General features: G+C 43.4%; 1 protein-coding gene across 1 annotated transcript in view; it reads right to left on the bottom strand.

Annotated features, from left to right (window-relative positions):
* SLC1A4 (solute carrier family 1 member 4) overlaps window positions 1-18,735 on the bottom strand; it is a 45,486-nt gene extending 26,751 nt beyond the window's left edge. The window contains exon 1 of the mRNA XM_043986349.1: window positions 17,913-18,735. Within this exon, the coding sequence (XP_043842284.1) occupies window positions 17,913-18,436 (524 nt within the window). The 5' untranslated portion in view covers window positions 18,437-18,735. The remainder of the gene's footprint in view (window positions 1-17,912) is intronic.
* Between the last annotated feature and the right edge of the window lie 387 nt (window positions 18,736-19,122).

Raw genomic sequence — 19,122 nt, forward strand, 5'->3', positions numbered from 1 at the left:
CCTCTGGAAGTAAGACAAAGAATGGGGTTCAAAGGCAGGCTGGGTCAGCTATCCCAGGACAGTCCTAATGCAAACAGGAAAAGACAAGGAGAGCTGAAGTACAAACAGAAACAGAGGCGGGCAGAGTCCAAAGCTGGTCAGGACAAAGAGCCCAGCCTTGATAGGTTGACTCTGTGCTGGGGCAGGAGGGACAGATGGCAGGCATAGTGAGTAATTTTGACAACCCAGCTTGTACCCTGGGGATACCTAATGGGATGCCTGGGTATTCCAGTCTCCCCATGTGGGGTTGCTCAGATCTAAAAGACATCCCAGAATCTGATAAAACACCATCTCATCCCTGTTACCCTAAGCATCCTTTGGGTTGTGAGGTGGACACTTAAGCCTAGAGAAGACCCTATCGGGTATGTGAGTCCCTACCAGCTGTCTTCAAGCATGTCAGAGGAAAGCTGGGCTAGTCTAGTTAGGTTTGGCCCCAGAGGGCAGAAACCAGAACGAGGAAAGGGTACTTAAGGAAAACCTTCCTAACAAATTACAGCCATCTAAAAGCAGAATGAGTTGACCACTACAAGTCTTTGAGCAAAAGCTTCTTAGGGAAACCTTTCTTGACCCCCTCAAGCTGCTACTAGTGCCCTCCCTCCCAAACCTGCTTTGTATTCATTTGACATATCTCTCTCTCTTTTTTCCCCTTTTTTTTTTAAAGTGAGGCAATTGGGGTTAAGTGACTTGCCCAGGATCACACAGCTAGTGTTAAGTGTCTGAGGCCAGATTTGAACTCAGGTACTCCTGACTCCAGGGCCGGTGCTCTATCCACTGCGCCACCTAGCTGCCCTCCCTCTCGCCCTCTCCCCCTCTCACACACACACACACACACACACACACACACACACACACATCACACACATATAAATATGCTTGGGTTTCCTCTATTAGAACATAAGCTTCCGGCAGCTAGGTGGCGCAGTAGATAAAGGACCAGCCCTGGATTCAGGAGGACCCAAGTTCAAATGTGGCCTCAGACACTTGACCCTTACTAGTTGTATGACCCTGGGCAAGTCACTTAACCCTCATTGCCCCACCAAAAAAAAAAAAAAAAGAATGTAAGCTTCTGGAGGACTCAGACGTTGACTTTTTGTTTCTTTATCCTCAGCACTTAGTGCAGTGCTCTGCCTATTAATAAATAAATGTTTGCTGACCAGAATGGTGGAATGGTTTCTTTTAACTGTTACTTGGACTAGACAGGGAGCCTCTAAAGTCCTTTCTGACTCTGGGTGTCTCTGACAAGAGTCCCCCCATAGGACATGGACTCATCTCTAGCCCTGGAACCTCTGTCTATTCCTCCTTAGGTGGGGTGGAACTTGAGACCTGATCCATTAATATTCTTTTTTTGGGGGGGAGGGGGTCCAATGAGGATTAAGTGACTTGCCCAGGGTCACACAGCTAGTAAGTGTGAAGTATCTGAAGCCAGATTTGAACTCAGGTCCTCCTTAATCCAGGGCTGGTGCTTTATCCACTGCCCCACCTAGCTGCCCCCTCCATTAATATTCTTTAAACACAACTAAAATACCTTTACAATGTTCTCCCCCCCAAAAAAGTCGAAGTACAGCTTTAAGCTTTAATAGCTATTATTATTTGGTTATGGGCATCATTAAAATTTATCAGAGGAATACGAGATTATTCCAAGTTCTGGTAATTGAGAACTTTTAGCTAGCGGTTCTTAACCTGAGACCTATAAAATTATTTTAATTTTTTTTTTTTTTTGCGGGGCAATGAGGGTTAAGTGACTTGCCCAGGGTCACACAGCTAGTGAGTGTCAAGTGTCTGAGGCTGGATTTGAACTCAGGTACTCCTGAATCCAGGGCCGGTGCTTTACCACTGAGCCATCTAGCTGCCCCTAAAATGTTTTAGTAACTAAGTTTTGATATAATTGGCTTCTTTTACAATACCACATATTTATTTTATGCATTTAAAAACATGATTCTGATAAAGGTTGCTGAAGCTTCATTGAACTTCCGGAGGGGTCTATGACACAGAAAAAGGTTAAGAACCTTGTTCTAGACTAAATGCTAAGCACAATAAACCATTTTAAGGAATCACCAACTGTCATCAAGTGGCAATCACTAGCCGCAAACAATAGCAGAAGAGGCAGCAAAAGGGGCAAATATTTGTCCAATTAAGTTTATTCCAAATTAGTCAGGATTTGCTTTGCTTCATAAGGCAACTCAGTTCATCTCCCAGGAGTCATCTGCTCATGTGTAAAATGTGGGATTTAGACTGAATGATCTCTCAGGTCTCTGAGTAGGTCTGACACTCAGTAGATAAGCTGATTGTGGGGAACCACTTCTGCCTGCAGAAATTAACTGATGATGGGTGTGTCTTGTAACACAGACTTATTATAGAAGACCACTGCCATTTCCTTAGAATCTACATTTCAATGATTGGAGTATATTTCTCTTTGTGCCACCCATGATGTGGGATTATAAAATAACGAGACTAATTGTTGTATGCAGCCTATAGAATCTTCACTATTTTATAGTTCTCCCTGAAGCACAGGTCATGTCACCCTACCTCCCCCTACTCAATAACTTCTAGTTGGTTCTGATGGCCTTAAGGAGCAAATGCAAAATGCTCTGTTTGCCATCCAAAGTCCTTGAGTGCTCAGCCCCCTCCTATCCTTCCAGTCTTCTTTTTTTTTTTTTTTTTTTTTAGTGAGGCAATTGGGGTTAAGTGACTTGCCCAGGGTCACACAGCTAGTAAGTGTTAAGTGTCTGAGGCTGGATTTGAACTCAGGTACTCCTGACTCCAGGGCCGGTGCTCTATCCACTGCGCCACCTAGCTGCCCCAGCCTTCCAGTCTTCTTAAACCTTACTCCACCAAATGTACTTTTCAACCCAATGACACTGAGCTCCAGGCTGATCCACTAATAAGACACCCCATCTTCCAGCTCGAGGCATTCTCTCTGGCTGTTCCCCATGCCTAGAATGTTCTTCCTCTCCTGCTGCCTACTGACCTCCTTGGCTTCCTTTAACTCCTAACTAAAATCCTACTTTCTACAAGAAGCTTTCCACACCCCCTCTTAATTCCAGTGCCTTAATATTAATCTCCTAATTTTACTGTATATAGCTTGTTTTGTATATATGTTTGTATCTTGTCTCTCCCCTTATATTACAAACTCCCTGAGGCCAGGACTGCCTTTTGCCTCTTTTAGAATTTCTAGTTCTTAGCACTACACCTGGCACAAGTTGTTATTCAGTCATTTCAGTTGTGTCCGACTCTTGGTGACTCTTTTTGGTGTTTTCTTGGCAACGATCCTAGAATGGTTTGCCATTTCCTTCTTCAGCTTATTTTATGATGAGAAACTGAGGCAAAGAGGGGTAAGTGACTTGCCCAGGGTCACAGAGATAATACCTGTCTGAGGTCAGATTTAAACTCAGGAAGATGAGTCTTCCTGCCTTTAAGCTTGGCATCACCTGGCCTGCCCTGGTCTGGCACACAGTAGGCACTCAATAAATGTTTGATTCTATGTGTTATTACATGGAAGAATGCCAGTGAGAAAAAAAGAGAAGTAGTTAAGTATGAAATAAAACATTCTGGTTTTATCTTGGCTCACCTGCATTTCTGGTAGCTTTCAAATAAGTCTGCTAGCTTTGCTAACTGGGAGATTCTTGGGAGCCAAATCAACCACCCAACCAAGAAACACATAGCAAATGCCTACTCTAAGATATGTTGTCACTCAGTTCTCATTAAGGTGTACAAAATACCACTCTGTACTTCTTCTATCTGCATAGTGTAACCTTGAGTCCATAGGCTTTGGGAGATCCACTTTTAAGAGCCCTCTTTTGTCTCCCTTTCTGCACCAATCTCTTTCCTTTGGTGCCAGGACCCCATGTGCCCTAATTCTGCCCTCTTTTTGCCTCAAATGCTTCTGCAGCTACCCCGTCATGAAATTACAGAATTTAGAGCTGGGGATCATCTATACTGCTCCAAAATTACCTCTACCTTTGACCCATGCTATCCCTTCCTATCTCCCCCAATGAAGACTTCCAATTTTTCAATCTTCTCAGCTGGGTATAGAAAATCTGATTAATCTAATTCATATTTAGGATGTAAATGACTGAATGAATGCCTGAAATCTCAATCTTGCTACGAGGGAGCTTTTTTCTCAAACAAAATCAACCTCTAATTGTTGAGATTTCTGGCAGGGTCAGAGAAATTAGGGGTGAGGTGAGGAGAGCAGGGGCCTACCATTAAAAACATCACAGCAGGGCAGCTAGGTGGTGCAGTGGATAAAGCACTGGCCCTGGATTCAGGAGTACCTGAGTTCAAATCCAGCCTCAGACACTTGACACTTACTAGCTGTGTGACCCTGGGCAAGTCACTTAACCCTCATTGCCCCCCCCCCCCCAAATCACAGCACATTCCTCTCTCTATGGCCCCCTGTATAAGGCTGACTCTAAAGAAATGAGAGTTTGTGTGTTCCTCCTCTTCCCCACCCCACTCCCTTTCCTACTAGAGGTAGGCACTGGTTACACCTATGTTGTTCATCAGATGGAGAACTGGATTTGGAATGAGGAAAACCCAAGTTCAAATGCTGTCTTGGACATTTAATAGGCAAATCAACCTGTCAGTCTCAGCTTCCTCATGTGTAAAGTGGAGACAATAGCACCTAACTCATAGGGTTGTCTGAGAATCAAAAGAGATACCAGATGGGGGCAGCTAGGTGGCGCAGTGGATAGAGCACTGGCCCTGGATTCAGGAGGACCTGAGTTCAAATCTAGCCTCAGACACTTAACACTTACTAGCTGTGTGACCCTGGGCAAGTCACTTAACCCCAATTGCCCAGCCAAAAAACAAAAACAAAAACAAAACAAAACAAAAAAACAAACAAAAAAAAACCCCAAAAAACAAAAGAGATACCAGATGTAAAGCAAATCTTGCAAATCTTCAAATGCTACACACATGCTATTTGCTATTATTAGTATCTTCATCTCTCACCTGCTTCCTTTCTGAAACAGGGAAGTCCTAGATCTTCAATGAAGGAGAGCTATGCCCGCTGTCAAAAAGAACAGGCTTCCTGCCTAAGTCAAGTCAAAGCAATTACTAAGCACCTACTATGTGCCAGACACTTTCATGCTAAAGTGTTGGTCTTAAGCCAAGTGGGATCTATGACTCCAGGAGGAACCAGAACACAGATAACAAACACTTGGGATCTGTCCCCTAGCTAGGGGATCCTATAACACCCAGGCCTTGGGGTTCCCATGCCGGTCTTCTAAAGTTATGAATTTAAGAGTCTTCACAAAGGTCTCAGAATAGTTTTCTACTTTGACCCAGATCTCCCCAGCTGACCTTAGAAATGATTGGTTTGTTCGTGTAAAAAAGTGATACCAACTAGAGTAATTTATATGAATTGCTGACCATCAATGCCTGATCACCAAGCAGCATCACACCAAGTGATGGGCAGCATGGCATTGTGAGTAAAGGGTCCTGCTTTGGAGTCAGGAATACTCAGGTTCAAATCCTGCCTGGCTCTAAGACATTCTAGCTGTATGACCAAGGAACTTGACCTTTCACTGTCCCTGAACAATTTTCTAAGCCTAAACTACTGGCAAATTGGGGATGGATCGGCCCAAATGGAAGGAAATCTAGGTACTGATAAAATCACGGGTCCAGAATAAAAATAATAACATCCAGCCTGAATTAAGCATTTAAAGAGACCTCATATGGTATCACCTTATCTAGATCATCTAGTATATGACTTTGGGTAAGTCCAACAACCTTTCTGAGCCTCAGTTTCCCTATCTATAAAATGGGGGAGGGGAGAATTACTTCAGAACTTCTACTAGGTCCCTTTAGGCATGGAAGAATAGGCCCCTTCTTTGTGCCTGGGCCTCCCCCCCCACCCCCCCAAAAAAGAAAATCAGGAACAGCAGATAAAGGTATTGAGCATACCTCCACTGGCCCACACTGACAGAACCAGAGCTACCTGGAATTGGCTGAAATTCAGCAAAGCCAGAAGCCCCTAGAGGCCCAGAGGAGAGACTTAATGGGGGAAAACAATGCTGCCCAAGATGTTTAATTTTTTAAAAACACATTTAGGACATACTTCATTCAAACTGCCCACAGCGCAGTTTCAAGGTTTCCGAAACTCTCAGCTTTTATGTCTGGTGGCTGTTTGGTGTTTTAAGCCAAGTCTCATTGTCTGGGGCCTACTGTAATTCGACTAACCATTTCCTTGTTATATAGGACAGGAATGTATGACTATTTAACTTTTCCTAAGGTATATTTTTATATTCCAGGGCTGTTTACCTTTGCAAAAAAAAAAAAAGGAACAAAAATCTTTTGTAATGTTCAAAAGATCTTTACTGAGTTAATTGAAAATTTCAAAGGTGACCCGGGACAGGATATGGTAGTGGATGAAATATATGTAAATATTTATTATCCTCAGTGCCCATTGTTAAAAACAAAAACAAAAACAAAAAGTGTTGGTTCTCTGCATATCGGAATGGAAGAAAGGCTAAGAGTGTTCTTAGTCTGAGGAATATTCCTGGCTATGAGGGAGACAACATGAGTATCTTTTTCTCTACCTACCTTGATGATCACTGGGGTATGATGTCTTTCCCTACTGGATACCCCTTTCCTCTCTGGCAAAGGGTCTGCAAGAATACTATGATGTGGTTTAAGAGTTCAGTGTACTGGCACAGTGGATAAAGCACCAGCCCTGGATTCAGGAGGACCTGAGTTCAAGTCCAGCATCAGACACTTGACACTTACTAGTTGTGTGACCCTGGGCAAGTCATTTGACCCCAATTGCCTCACCAAAAAAAAAAAAAAAAAAGAATTCAGTGTATGCTCCAACCAGAAAGAAGGCAGTCTTGCCAAAGTAACATGCAACCCACCAGGATGAAAAGCTACCAGTGATTATCCCCCTCACTCAGCCATCCTGGTCTCCTGGTCTCCTTGCCATTCCACACGCCCATCAATCCATCTCTCATCCCCTTCCCTCTGTCTTGGATATCCATCCCCCAGGCCTAGAATGCCCTCCTTCCTCACCTCTGCCTCTTAGAAGCCATGGTTTCTTTTAAGACTCAATTCAGGAGCCATTTTTTATATAAAACCTATCCTGATCTCCCTAGTCCCTATTGCCTTGCCTCCCCAAACTCTGTAGGAATTTGTTTTGTATATGTGTCTATACTTACATATGTATGTCTTTCCCATTAAGGGCAGGGGCTACACCATTTCCGTTTTGTGTCCCCAGCTCTTAGTAGAGTGTCTGGTGCTTGTTGATTGACAGACAGATGAACTACAAATTTCCTTACAGTAACCCTTTGAAGGAGATGGTACACGTATTATTCCCATTTTACAGATGAAGCAATTGAAGCCTAAGGGACTTGCTTAAAGGCAAATAATCAGCAAGTTGTCCAGTTAGCGCAGGAACCTCAAGTCTTCTGATTCTAAAACCCAGCGCTCTTTATTTTTGTCCAGCTGCTTATTCCGTAGCTCACTGACTGCTCTTTCCATTAAATCACAATAATGTTATTTCTTTCCTGGGAAAAGAATTTCTCTCACTTCCCTGAAATCTTCAGGATATTTTCTCTAGTGGGAGACTGACACTGGAGAAGAGTCAATAAAAACAGGCTATAATTTGACGTTCCTTTAGGGACCAGAAAATCTAGAACATCTTAAGTCTCAATCAAACACTATGAGACTTAATAATTATACCCGATTCTACCTCCAGTAATAAGAGACAAAAAATACAGGAAGGTCAATATTTTTTTAAAAAAAGGAAAACTTCACAATTCACTTTTTCCAGGTGTCATCTTTGCGATCATAAATTATTACATGTTGCTTAGGAAGTCTCAGTCATATTCTTTAAGCCCTCATTCCTCTCCTAAAACTAATTAACTCCTTACACACAGCTTGTGAGTAAACTGAAGGTCTGGGAAGTCAGTGGCGCTTCCTGTTATGATTTAGCAGTACTTGCCCTTGGTATTTATAAACTTCTGAGAAATGAAGAGGAAAAAGTCAGAGGAATAAGTGTCAGGACAGACTAGAAGCCAATACTGACATACTACAAGACTGCACTGTTTACTCAAGGGGAAGAGAACTCTCCTCCCAGCCCTATGAGACACTCTGCATGGTAATAAAGAATGTTTCCTTCTCTTTCCAAGCTGACATAAGGCTCAGATAGGCAGAGTTCATAAGCAGGAATAATCCCACATCAATCATAGTCACCCAGCATCTCAGCATTGGAAGGGGCTTTCAAGATCTTGGGCCAATCCCCCCATTCTCCAAATGAGTAAAAGTTAAGCGCAGTAAGATATGGTTACTTGATTGGGTTTATCCACTTTGGTACCAGTAAACTTTTGTTTGTTTGTTTGCAGGGCAATGAGGGTTAAGTGACTTGCCCAAGGTCACGCAGCTAGTGTCAAGTGTCTGAGGCTGGATTTGAACCCAGGTCCTCCTGAATCCAAGGCCAGTGCTTCATCCACTGTGCCACCTAGCTGCCCCTAAACTATTTTTTTTTAAATGAAAATCTCTCAAAAACAGATGCTATCTTTCCCTGTCTGCCTTAAACTGGGCATTTGGAATGTGACTTATCCTTTTCTTGACGCCTCAGGGTCATCGCTGTGGAAAAATAATTCTTGGCCTATGCTGTATATAACTACAACAATGCCCCTTGATAGCTATTGCCTAATATACCAAATGATCCCCAAAACACACAGAACGGTTCAAGATCTTTGAGTTCTTGCATCTAGTCATTTCTTTCCCCCAATTCCTCCCTTGTTGTTACTTTCACTAGGCCACCTTTTAGTACCCACCACCTCTGGTCCTCCTGCATCCAAATCCTCCCCCTCCCCCTTCCCCCTTCCCCCTAGGGCTCTGCTTTGGTAAGTCATATAACTTGTTAGAAATATGTGGAAAATAAAGGCTAAATAGAGTCTGAGGGAGACTTGGGGTGCTTTCCTGCAAGGAAAGGGAAGGAACTTTATAAGCTAAAAAGCACTAAGTGTAAGCAATTACCCTCATCATTACTATTTCCAGGTGAGTTCTAAGATAGGAGGTTGACAGGTAAGTGGGGTTTTCACTGTACCTAAAAGAACAGTTGAGTATCTTGCTATGCCCATCCTCCTACCTCATCTGACCACAGTTTGGCACGGAAGCCCGAGATTCTCTAAATTGTCAAAGGACACGTCTAAAGTCACAGAAAAACCAGTCATGCATCACAACATTTCTCTTAATGAATAATTAGTTATAGAATACCGAGTTTCAGGAAAACATTTCCGTGTGGCTCAGAACTCCATGTTTTTTCTATTTTTCTTGTCAACTACTTTGCAGGGTCTAACAGCAGCATTTGAATACTGATCCTAAATGAAGAGAGGGGGCACCATCTTGGATAAAGAACTGGCCCCAAAGCCTTCAACACTTGGGTTCAAGGCTAACCTTTAACACATAGTGGTTCTAGGGTCCTGAACAAGTCACTTACTTATCTTTTCAGTGTTCCAAACAAGTCTCTAAGATTATAAATCAAAGAGAAGGGGCTGACTTACACTAGCAGGAAGAGTCTCCTCAATGAAATGACACATCTAGGCCCTATAATGATTATCTGTACAAATATACCCTGAGACAAAGAGACAGATATGTTGATTTGCTCCATAACTAACACACGAGCACACACACACACACACACACACACACACACACACAGACACCCCTCTAGATTGGAGACAGAGACAATGAAAAACCTCAGAACTAAGAAGGAGATGATTTTCCCCCTTCCCATACTCTTCCAACCAAAGTTGCTTACTTGCCATTTCCCTTATAGATCATATTAGGAGATTATTCCCTCAATATATGTTGGAATAAGTATATTCCCTTATGCTGTTCAACCTCCCACTCCAGGCCTTTGCATAGGCTGTCTCATATGCCTGGGATCTTCTCCCCTCCTCTCTTCCATCTTTTAGAAGGTTCCCCTGAGGAGGCCTTTCCTGATTCCCCCATTAGCTAGGGCTCTCCTCTATCCCCTAAATTACTCTGCATTTACTTTGTCTATATTTTGTGCTAACTTGTTCTGTGTATGTGTCCTTTCTCCCCTGTCCCTGCCCCACATAGAATGCTCTTTTAGGGCATGGGCTGTTTTATTTTCCTATACCCGGTGCCTAGCACCTGATAAGCATTGAAGAAATACTTGACAACTTGACTTGAATCAGTTATCCACATTGATGAGAACACAAGTTCGTATAACATGCACACAGGCATTCATACCCAAGAAGTTGCTGTTATAAACCCCAAAGAAGCAAGGCATGTGATTTCTTTTTCTTTTTTTTCTTTTTTTTAGTGAGGCAATTGGGGTTAAGTGACTTGCCCAGGGTCACACAGCTAGTAAGTGTTAAGTGTCTGAGGCCAGATTTGAACTCAGGTACTCCTGACTCCAGGGCCGGTGCTCTATCCACTGCCACCTAGCTGCCCCTCATGTGATTTTTTTTTTTTTTTTTTTGCAGGCAACGGGGTTAAGTGACTTGCCCAGGGTCACATGGCTAGTAAGTGTCAAGTGTCTGAGGCCGGATTTGAACTCAGGTACTCCTGAATCCAGGGCCGGTGCTTAACCACTGCGCCATTTAGCTGCCCCCATGTGATTTCTTTTTTATCTTTTTTTTCTTCTATGGGAGAAATGGATTTGCACTGATTTTTTCCCTACGACCTTAGGGTCGAAGGTTTACGTTTCTAGAGATGTATGGCCAGGATTGGGGGCATAGCTAAGTGTCTCACACAGGCTCTACCCTCATCCTTTTTGCCTCTATGATGAAATGACCAACCAAAGTAGCACAGTTTAGAAGAGAGACCACTAAACTAGGAGTGAGAAACCTGGTTTTTAGTCCTGGCCGTTAGCAAAGAGCTTCATGACCACAGCCAAATCCCTTAATCGCTCTGGCTCCATTTGTTCAGCAATAAAACAGAATGAAGCCACCTGCCCTACCTGCATTACAGGTAGGCTGTTAGATTAAAGAAGGTAATGTACATGTACGTGGTTTTGAAAAAGGAGAAAGGCATTAATTAACTCAACTAACCTGGGGAAAAGAAATTGATGCTACAAACTCCATGGGTTACTCTCCCATTTGGTTCTTAAGTACTTGGACCAAATCTTAAATTCTTGTTCAATCGTTCAAATGGTGTATAACTCTTCGAATGACCCCATTTGGAATTGTCTTGGTAAGTGATTTGCTGTCTTCTTCTCCAGCTCATTTTTTAAAATGAGGAAACTGAGGCAGAAAGGATTAAGTGACTTGTCCAAGGTCACACAGCTAGTAAGTGTCAGAGGCTGGATTTGAACTCAGGAAGATAAGTCTTCCAGATTCCAAGTTCACTGTTCTATACACTGTGCCACCTAGCTCCCCAAATCCTAAATCACTTCCTCCCTATAAACTTTTTTAAAAGCAAAGCTTTAAACAGAAAATAGCACTGTAGTACAGTGGAAAGAGTCAAAGGATTTGGAGACAAACTGCCTCTCTTATGTGTGGGTTGTAACGATTGGAATAACGCCACCTGCTGGATACTTACTGTAGAGGAGTTCTGCCCATGAAGGGAAGGTCTTTGAGGGCAAGACCAGGAGTGAGGAAGTGACGCGGACTAGTGGGAGGAGGAAGGAAGAGACTGGCGCTGACTCTGGGGCTTTTTCCTTTGGACTCTGGTGGAGAGCGGAGCTAGAAATGTGCTCTCCCTTTAATAGATAGGAATCTAGGCCTTTCTCTCTCTTTACCAAATTCTTATTCTCCTTAATAAATGCTTAAAAGTCTAACTCTTGCTAAAGCTTATAATTTATTGGCGACCACTCATTAGATATTTTAGACAGTTTAGCTAGAATTTTAGTCCTTAACAGATGGCTGACCACGAAGAGGAAAGCTGAACCTCACTTCTGATCTTTCGGTTGGGTAAGAAATTTCCCCTACCCTAACCCTTTAAATCTTGAGTACTGCTGAATTGCCTGGTGTTTTCCCTTTAAATTTTTTCAAATGGACCTTTCAAACTCCCTAATTACCCTATTTTTGAGTTTAGTCTGTTTAACCAGACAAATGGGAGATAAGATCATGTTAATGCTTTGTTTTTGTGGATTTTCTATTTTTCTTTTTATTTTTGTTAAAAGAGCCAGCAACTTACTCACACAAGGAAATATCTCTCCCTCTCCCAACCATGCTTTTTCAGAGAAACCTGAAGAGATTCCCGCAGCTTTTCCCAGTTCTAACAGTAATTGTTGCTTTAATTTTGCATGCCTGGAGGCAATGACCCACCCTCTAGAAGCTTTTAATCCCCTAGCACCTGGAGGCAAAGTGGGGGAAGAGGAATCCAGGCCTGAGTTCAAAATCAAGTCTGATTCAAATTGCGCTGGTCCCTCCCCTCCTCTCCAGACCCCACCCTCTACTCCTCCTTTGGCCAAGCCCATAGCTTCCCCTGCCTGGGAAGTCCAGAGATCTGGTGCACATGCTCAACTTTTTCTACCTGCATTTGCAGCTTCAGGCTCAGCCCTTCCCCGGCCTGGCTGTGCTTTTGAGACAATCTTAGAAAACTCTTTAAATTCCAGATATGCTCGTTTTGTTCATAATTTTGCTAACCTGCTTTTGTCTTTAATTAGTAATCTTATAAAGCATTTGTATGGTGAAAAGGCTGACAGACAATATAGAGGGGTTAAAGAAGAAAAACTTAAGCTGAATAAGAATGACAATCATCAACATAGTTCAAGACTCCGCTTCTTTTGCCATGGAAGGGTATATATTTTACAGAAATGTAGAAGTAAACAGCAAGATATTGATATGAGTATTGGGGATTTTAGATATCAGAATCAAAAGTGTTCTGAGTTCACTCAGAGTAATAGTATCAGTTCAGAGGTTACATAGGATTTCTGTGCTATTATATATACATTTTGAAATTAATGGTATGGGTTTATTTTCATAGAGATTTTCATGCTTTTGAGATTGTGTCTTATACTTAGTCTCTAAAACAAGGAGAATATTTGTAAAAGCTTTTTATAGTCATGTGATCAAGTTTATATTTTATAATACTCTTATTGATATTAAGTTCATATTCATTTAGATTTCCTTAGTTTGAATTTCACTGTATTTTATTGTTCCATGTGTATTTTCTTCTATTCATTTGTCTATCTAATTTTGAAACATTGCAAGATGGTTTTGATTTTATTATACAATGTTAATTCTAGGAGTATTGTGCTCCCATATTCTGAGTTGTTTGTTTTTGCTATTTTTTTCTCAACTGATTATTTGATCAAACTCTTTAAAGCATTTCCCTGGCAAATTGTTTGCCATGGCAAGTGTAAATTGATTCTAGAAGTATTATTTTTGATAAGCATATTCCAAAAAAAAAAAAAGATAGGAACATTTGTAAAAGTTGTCTTTGAGATTGTGTTGTGCTTTAACTTGTATTCAAATATGTTCTGATTTTTCACAAAAGTAATTGTATACTAAGTAAAAAAAAAGGGGTATTATTTGAAATTGTTGCATAATTATATATTGTGTTCTGAGTCAAGATGTATTCACATTTTTTGCAATCATTTATTATCCTCAATTTTTAAATCCATATGAGATTTTAAATTATGGGAATTTATCATTTAAGACACTAATTACCTTTATTCTGAGTTATCAGATGCCAGTTGGCCAAGATGCCATCCAATCACAAGAGGAATACATGCAAGAGCAGACACTGAACTGTCACATGAGGGGAGACATGCATGAAGTCAAGGTATGGCCGAGGGAACGGCTTTTGACAAATGTTGAGGTTGGATTCTCTTGGTTTAATATTTTATTTTATTTTTCCCCACAATATTGTACAGATGGCTGGAAGTATTGATCCCACCCATCTCACTTCTACACCTGGCTTCTATGCTCCCTCCTATATGCCTGATGCCATGGACATCTCAATCCCATGCATCTGATTAAGTCTGACTCAGTTTCTTCCAATATGTTCGGTAGCATGGACATATATTCCATCCACCTATTTTAAGCCTGGCATACTGTATGGGCAGTACATATTGCTCAAGTGTGGGAATGCTCATATCCCATCATTTCTCTGTTCTTTTATGGTAACCCCCATAATTATCTCAGGTGTCATGATAAATACAGTGTTGAATTTGGCCTTGACACCTGTTACCAATTATATTAGATTTTTAAATTTCTCATAATGGCATGAGGATAATTAGGCAGATGATGCAAAAAGTGATGAAACAAAGATAAAAAATTATTTTTAATAATTAATATCGCAGCAATTGTCTTCTCAATTACCCTCCATAAGGGGGGGACTATAGTAATATTATAATTTTAAAGAATGGTTCAATTTTTGTTTTATTATATGTTTCATGTATAACAACTAAGATTCTGAATTCCCTTAGACATGTTTTTGAGAACTTTCATTGTTTGATTTGATTATTGACAAAGCTATTTTAAAGTTGTGTTAAGCTCAATTTTGTAGGAAGTTTTCCTGGCTGATTACCAGCATCCACACATCAACCCCTGAAAAGACTTCCATTCCACGACTACACCTAGAGGACATCTGAGAAAAGACTTTCAGAGACTTTAAATGAACAGTTTTGATTTGTTGTTTTTGTTGTTTTTTTTCTCTTTCTGTTATAATATACACCATCTGTAACATGTATTCTCTGCAGAGGCCCTCCCTTTGCAAGACTAATGTCAAAGCGTCGGTTCATGAGGACAAAAAAAAAAATCGCCCCTCTGGACAAAACTTTCCTCTCTTCCTTTTCTATATTGTCGTTCACATATTATTAGTTAGCAATAGTTATTATATTCTTTTTACTGTTCCGTCAAGGAAACATTTTGTTTCTTGAGGAACAACAGGGGGGACTGTAACGATTGGAATAACGCCACCTGCTGGATACTTACTGTAGAGGAGTTCTGCCCATGAAGGGAAGGTCTTTGAGGGCAAGACCAGGAGTGAGGAAGTGACGCGGACTAGTGGGAGGAGGAAGGAAGAGACTGGCGCTGACTCTGGGGCTTTTTCCTTTGGACTCTGGTGGAGAGCGGAGCTAGAAATGTGCTCTCCCTTTAATAGATAGGAATCTAGGCCTTTCTCTCTCTTTACCAAATTCTTATTCTCCTTAATAAATGCTTAAAAGTCTAACTCTTGCTAAAGCTTATAATTTATTGGCGACCACTCATTAGATATTTTAGACAGTTTAGCTAGAATTTTAGTCCTTAACAGGGTCCTTGGGTGACTTAACTCTTCCCTCCCCTCTTAGTTTTCTCATCTGTAAAACAAGGGGTCAAAATAGAAAGGCCTCTGAGGTCTCTTCCAGCTATGCATTGATGAACCCTTGTGCATCCCTTGTATAAGTCAAGATCACTTTACAATAGGCATACTAAGATGCACATTCTGGGCAAGAAGTCCTAGGACCACTGATAACTGGATTTGAACAACCGATTATTTTAGAGTTTGCACCTGTATGTAAACTGTGTAAAGTGAACTAGGGCTTAGAAAGCTAACACTTATAGCCATTCAACCACAATCAGGCAAGATCAAAGCATAAATAATAAGCCCCTTACTCCACAGCTGGTGTTGCTACAACACTGAGGATTCTGAATCCCCCTCCCCAGCCTCTTCTGCAACAATGAGGCACTCCTCATTGTAAACTCAACCTGGGATGTCACTTTGATTACCTGGCCACATTAATGAAGAAGGAAATCTACCATTGACAGCCAACAGTTACAGAACTTACTACAAAGATCCGCCTGTTACTTATCCAAGCATAATATTAATGGGAATTAGTATTGCATGTTACCTGTCGATCCCTATTTGTTTCACTCTACACATAAGAGTCTCAGAGCTTTCTCAATTCCTAAAATCTGGTAGATGTGCTGGGAGGGTGAACCTGGTACCTTTGTTTTCTCCCTTTCCCTGTCCTAATGCTCAAGCCTTCATAGCCTTTTATTCGTGGGCATCTCAAATCCAGTAGCTAGGGTAGCTATGTGGCATAGTGGATAAAGAGAGCACTGGGCTTAGAATCAGGAAGACTCATCTTCATGAGTTCAAACCCAGCCTCTGACACTTACTAGCTGTGTGACCCTGGGCAAGTCACTTAATCCTGTTTGTCTCAGTTTCCTCATCTGTAAAATGAGAAGGAAACGGCAAATCATCCCAGCATCTTTGCCAAGAAGGCCTCAAATGGGGTCACAAAAAAGTGAGACATGAATGAACATCATCCTCTCAAACCCAGAGTAACCAGTTCCCCACCCGGAACAAAATGTATCTGGGGCAAGAGAAATTTATATGTGTCCTCAGATAAATCTTTGGAAACACTTTCATTTGGGGCATTGGAAAAGGGACATTTCTCTACAGTGATCATCATCTACAGAACATCCCTCCCCTCCCAGAGATCCTTAGGTCTTTGCTGGGGGAAGCTTATCCAAGATACAGGAGGAAAAAGGACATCACCCTAGTTCAGGGTCCTATAGCCTCTCATGAACTATTTCAGGAGCCTCTGAATTGGTCTTCCTGCCTCCAGTTTCTCCCTCTCTAATCCATAACCAGCATAACTGTCAAAGTAATAGCCTAAAAACGCAGATTTAACCACATAACCCCAGTCCCCTGAAAAATCTGCAGTGGCTCCTAGTACCTCGACATTATCATCCTTAGCCTGGCAATTAAACCCTCCATAACTGGCTGCTGTCTACCTTTCATCATTTCTTATTACTTCTCCTCATGTCCTTTCTCTTTTCCAATCAAACTGAGCCATCAACAGTGCCTGGTTCATACATTCTATTTCCTACCTTTTCTGTGTCCATATACAAGTAAGTATCTCCCGGGCTAGGAAAAAAAGAAAAAGAAAAAACCCTCTCCTCATCTTCTAGAATCCCTAACTTCCTTTCCAAGGATAGCTCAGGTACCACCTAAAACAAAAGGTTTTGTTTCATTTTCTGACCCTCTCCAACCCTCTCCTTCAATAAGTTATTAGTACTCTCTACCTACTGAAAGCAATTACTTAGGTACCTAGTAGGTGCTCGGTGAATATTTTTTGTAGCATCTGGTGGCTTCCTATTTTAACTAGTTATTTTTGCTCACTAGATGCAGTTGTTTCTACACTCCCAAAGGACTGCACTTAGTTTCAGTACCTCGGGACACTTACGGTCCCCCTCATCCTAGTTACATATCCCTTCTCTCAACCTCCCAAGAACTAGTTGGTAAACACGTGCTCATTTCATTTTCTAGATGAAGAAATAGAAGTAGCAGATGGCCCAATCGCTCAGCCTCAGTTTAGATCACGCTTCTTCGCTGCCTCCAGCCTCCTCGTTGGGGAGTGGGCTTCTATGACTCAAGGCCCTTCCAAAGAGAGGCAAAGAACCTGACGCTTTATACAAGGCGGTTGTGCGAATTCCTCAGAAAGTATCCACAAGCTGTTTTAGTTCCTAGGAAGGCAAAGGGGGCATTACAATCAGTAGAAGCCCTCCGAATCCTCGTTCCTCTGACCTCTCTGCTCAGGAAAGCGTGCATTTCATCTTAGCCAAAGCAACTCTCACCCTCCTGTTTCACCAGTATAACTGGGAAGCTTTGTCCGCCTCTTCAGGAAAGGACACATCAGTCATGACTGCATTTGGGAAGACTGATGGGAGGATACCACAATTTCACTTCTGTGGAAGGTGACAAAGGCCCTGCCAGAGATGCATTTACAAAGGATAGTTTAACGTTATGTATAGATTAGTGACTTTCAATTTACCCCTTTGAAAAATCACTCTAGGCAACTGTAGAATTAGGATGGGGGCGGGGGTAAAGTAGAGGCAAGGTGGGAGAGATGGGAGACTTTAATAATGGTCATATAAACTGGACTGCCCGGAGGCTCAGGGTCTTCCGATACAGAACCGGGGTAGGGAGGGATGGGGGTGGGGCAAAAGAAGTCAGATTACCTGACCAGGTCAAGAAACGAATCTACGGTTTCCTTGGTGACTGTGGGTGTTTCTGAGTTTTCCAAACCCAGGTCGCTGGACAGTAGGGACCCGGCGCCGGCTCCCGGCTGGATGATGAAAGCCAGGGCGACCGCTAGCGCCGAGGCGCCCAACGTGGTCAGCAGAAAATAGGCGACCGCGATGCCCCCCAGGCGGCCTAGGGAGCTGGCGTCCAGACTGGCCGCGCCCGATACCAGGCTGCAGACCACGAGCGGCAGGATGATCATGCGCAGCATGCGGAGCAGCATCTCCCCGGGGAAGTCCAAGTAGGTGATCTGCGAGGGGCTCAGGGACAGCCCCCGCAGCACCGCGCCCAGCCCGGCGCCCGCCAGCACCCCGGACACGGTCAGCAGCACCAGCGCGTTACGCCGCAAGAAGCCCCCGCAGCGCTGCGCCCGCCCCGGCGTGCTGGCCTTGGCGGCCCCCGGCTCCGTGACCGGCTCCTTGCCCTCGATGTAGCAGTTGGTCTCATTGCTCTTCTCCATGTTCGCCGGCGGGCTTTCCCGGAGCTGGTCCTGAACCGCTGCTGGGAAAGAGGACTGAAGATCCGGGGGGGCGGGGGGCGATGCTTCCCTAGGGCCCGGGGTCGGAAGGGGTGGGCGAAGCGGGGAGTGCACACGGCCTCGTCCTCCTCCTTCCCCACTGGCGCGGCGGGGCAGGAACGTGCGGGGCAGGGCTGGGCCGGCTAGGAGGCCCCGGGCACGGGTTGTAGCACTGGGAGAGAAGTGTATGCCGCACCCGGGCTTCCCAAAGCCGCCGCCGTGGGCTGAGGATGATGCAACGAGGAGAGAAGCCAGCCCCCTTCACACCCCTCGCCTGGACACCCCGCCCAGCCGGCGCGGCCTCGGCCAATCAGAGCCCGAGAAGCGCCCTCTCCATCCCTCCCTTCTTTCCTGGCACGGGAGCCAGACATCCTTCGGCGGGGCTCTCCTCCGAGTTGGGGCGGGGTCTGGAGGTGGGCGCTGTCTGAGCCCGCGTGGGGGTGGGCCCCTCTAGCCAATCGCCCGGTAGCAGCCTCTTTTCTCCTCCCTGCTCGTTGGACGCCAGCACTGTGGCTTTGGGGAGGAGGAAGAGGTTCAAGTTCTGCACCTGTTTGAGGCGTTGCATTTGGGGTCAGGGTCTTGGGATAGATCATGCTCGGAACAGACCACTTCCGTGGCCCGCTCTGGGA

Source organism: Dromiciops gliroides, chromosome 2 (assembly GCF_019393635.1).
Source record: "Dromiciops gliroides isolate mDroGli1 chromosome 2, mDroGli1.pri, whole genome shotgun sequence".
Lineage (NCBI taxonomy): Eukaryota > Metazoa > Chordata > Mammalia > Microbiotheria > Microbiotheriidae > Dromiciops > Dromiciops gliroides.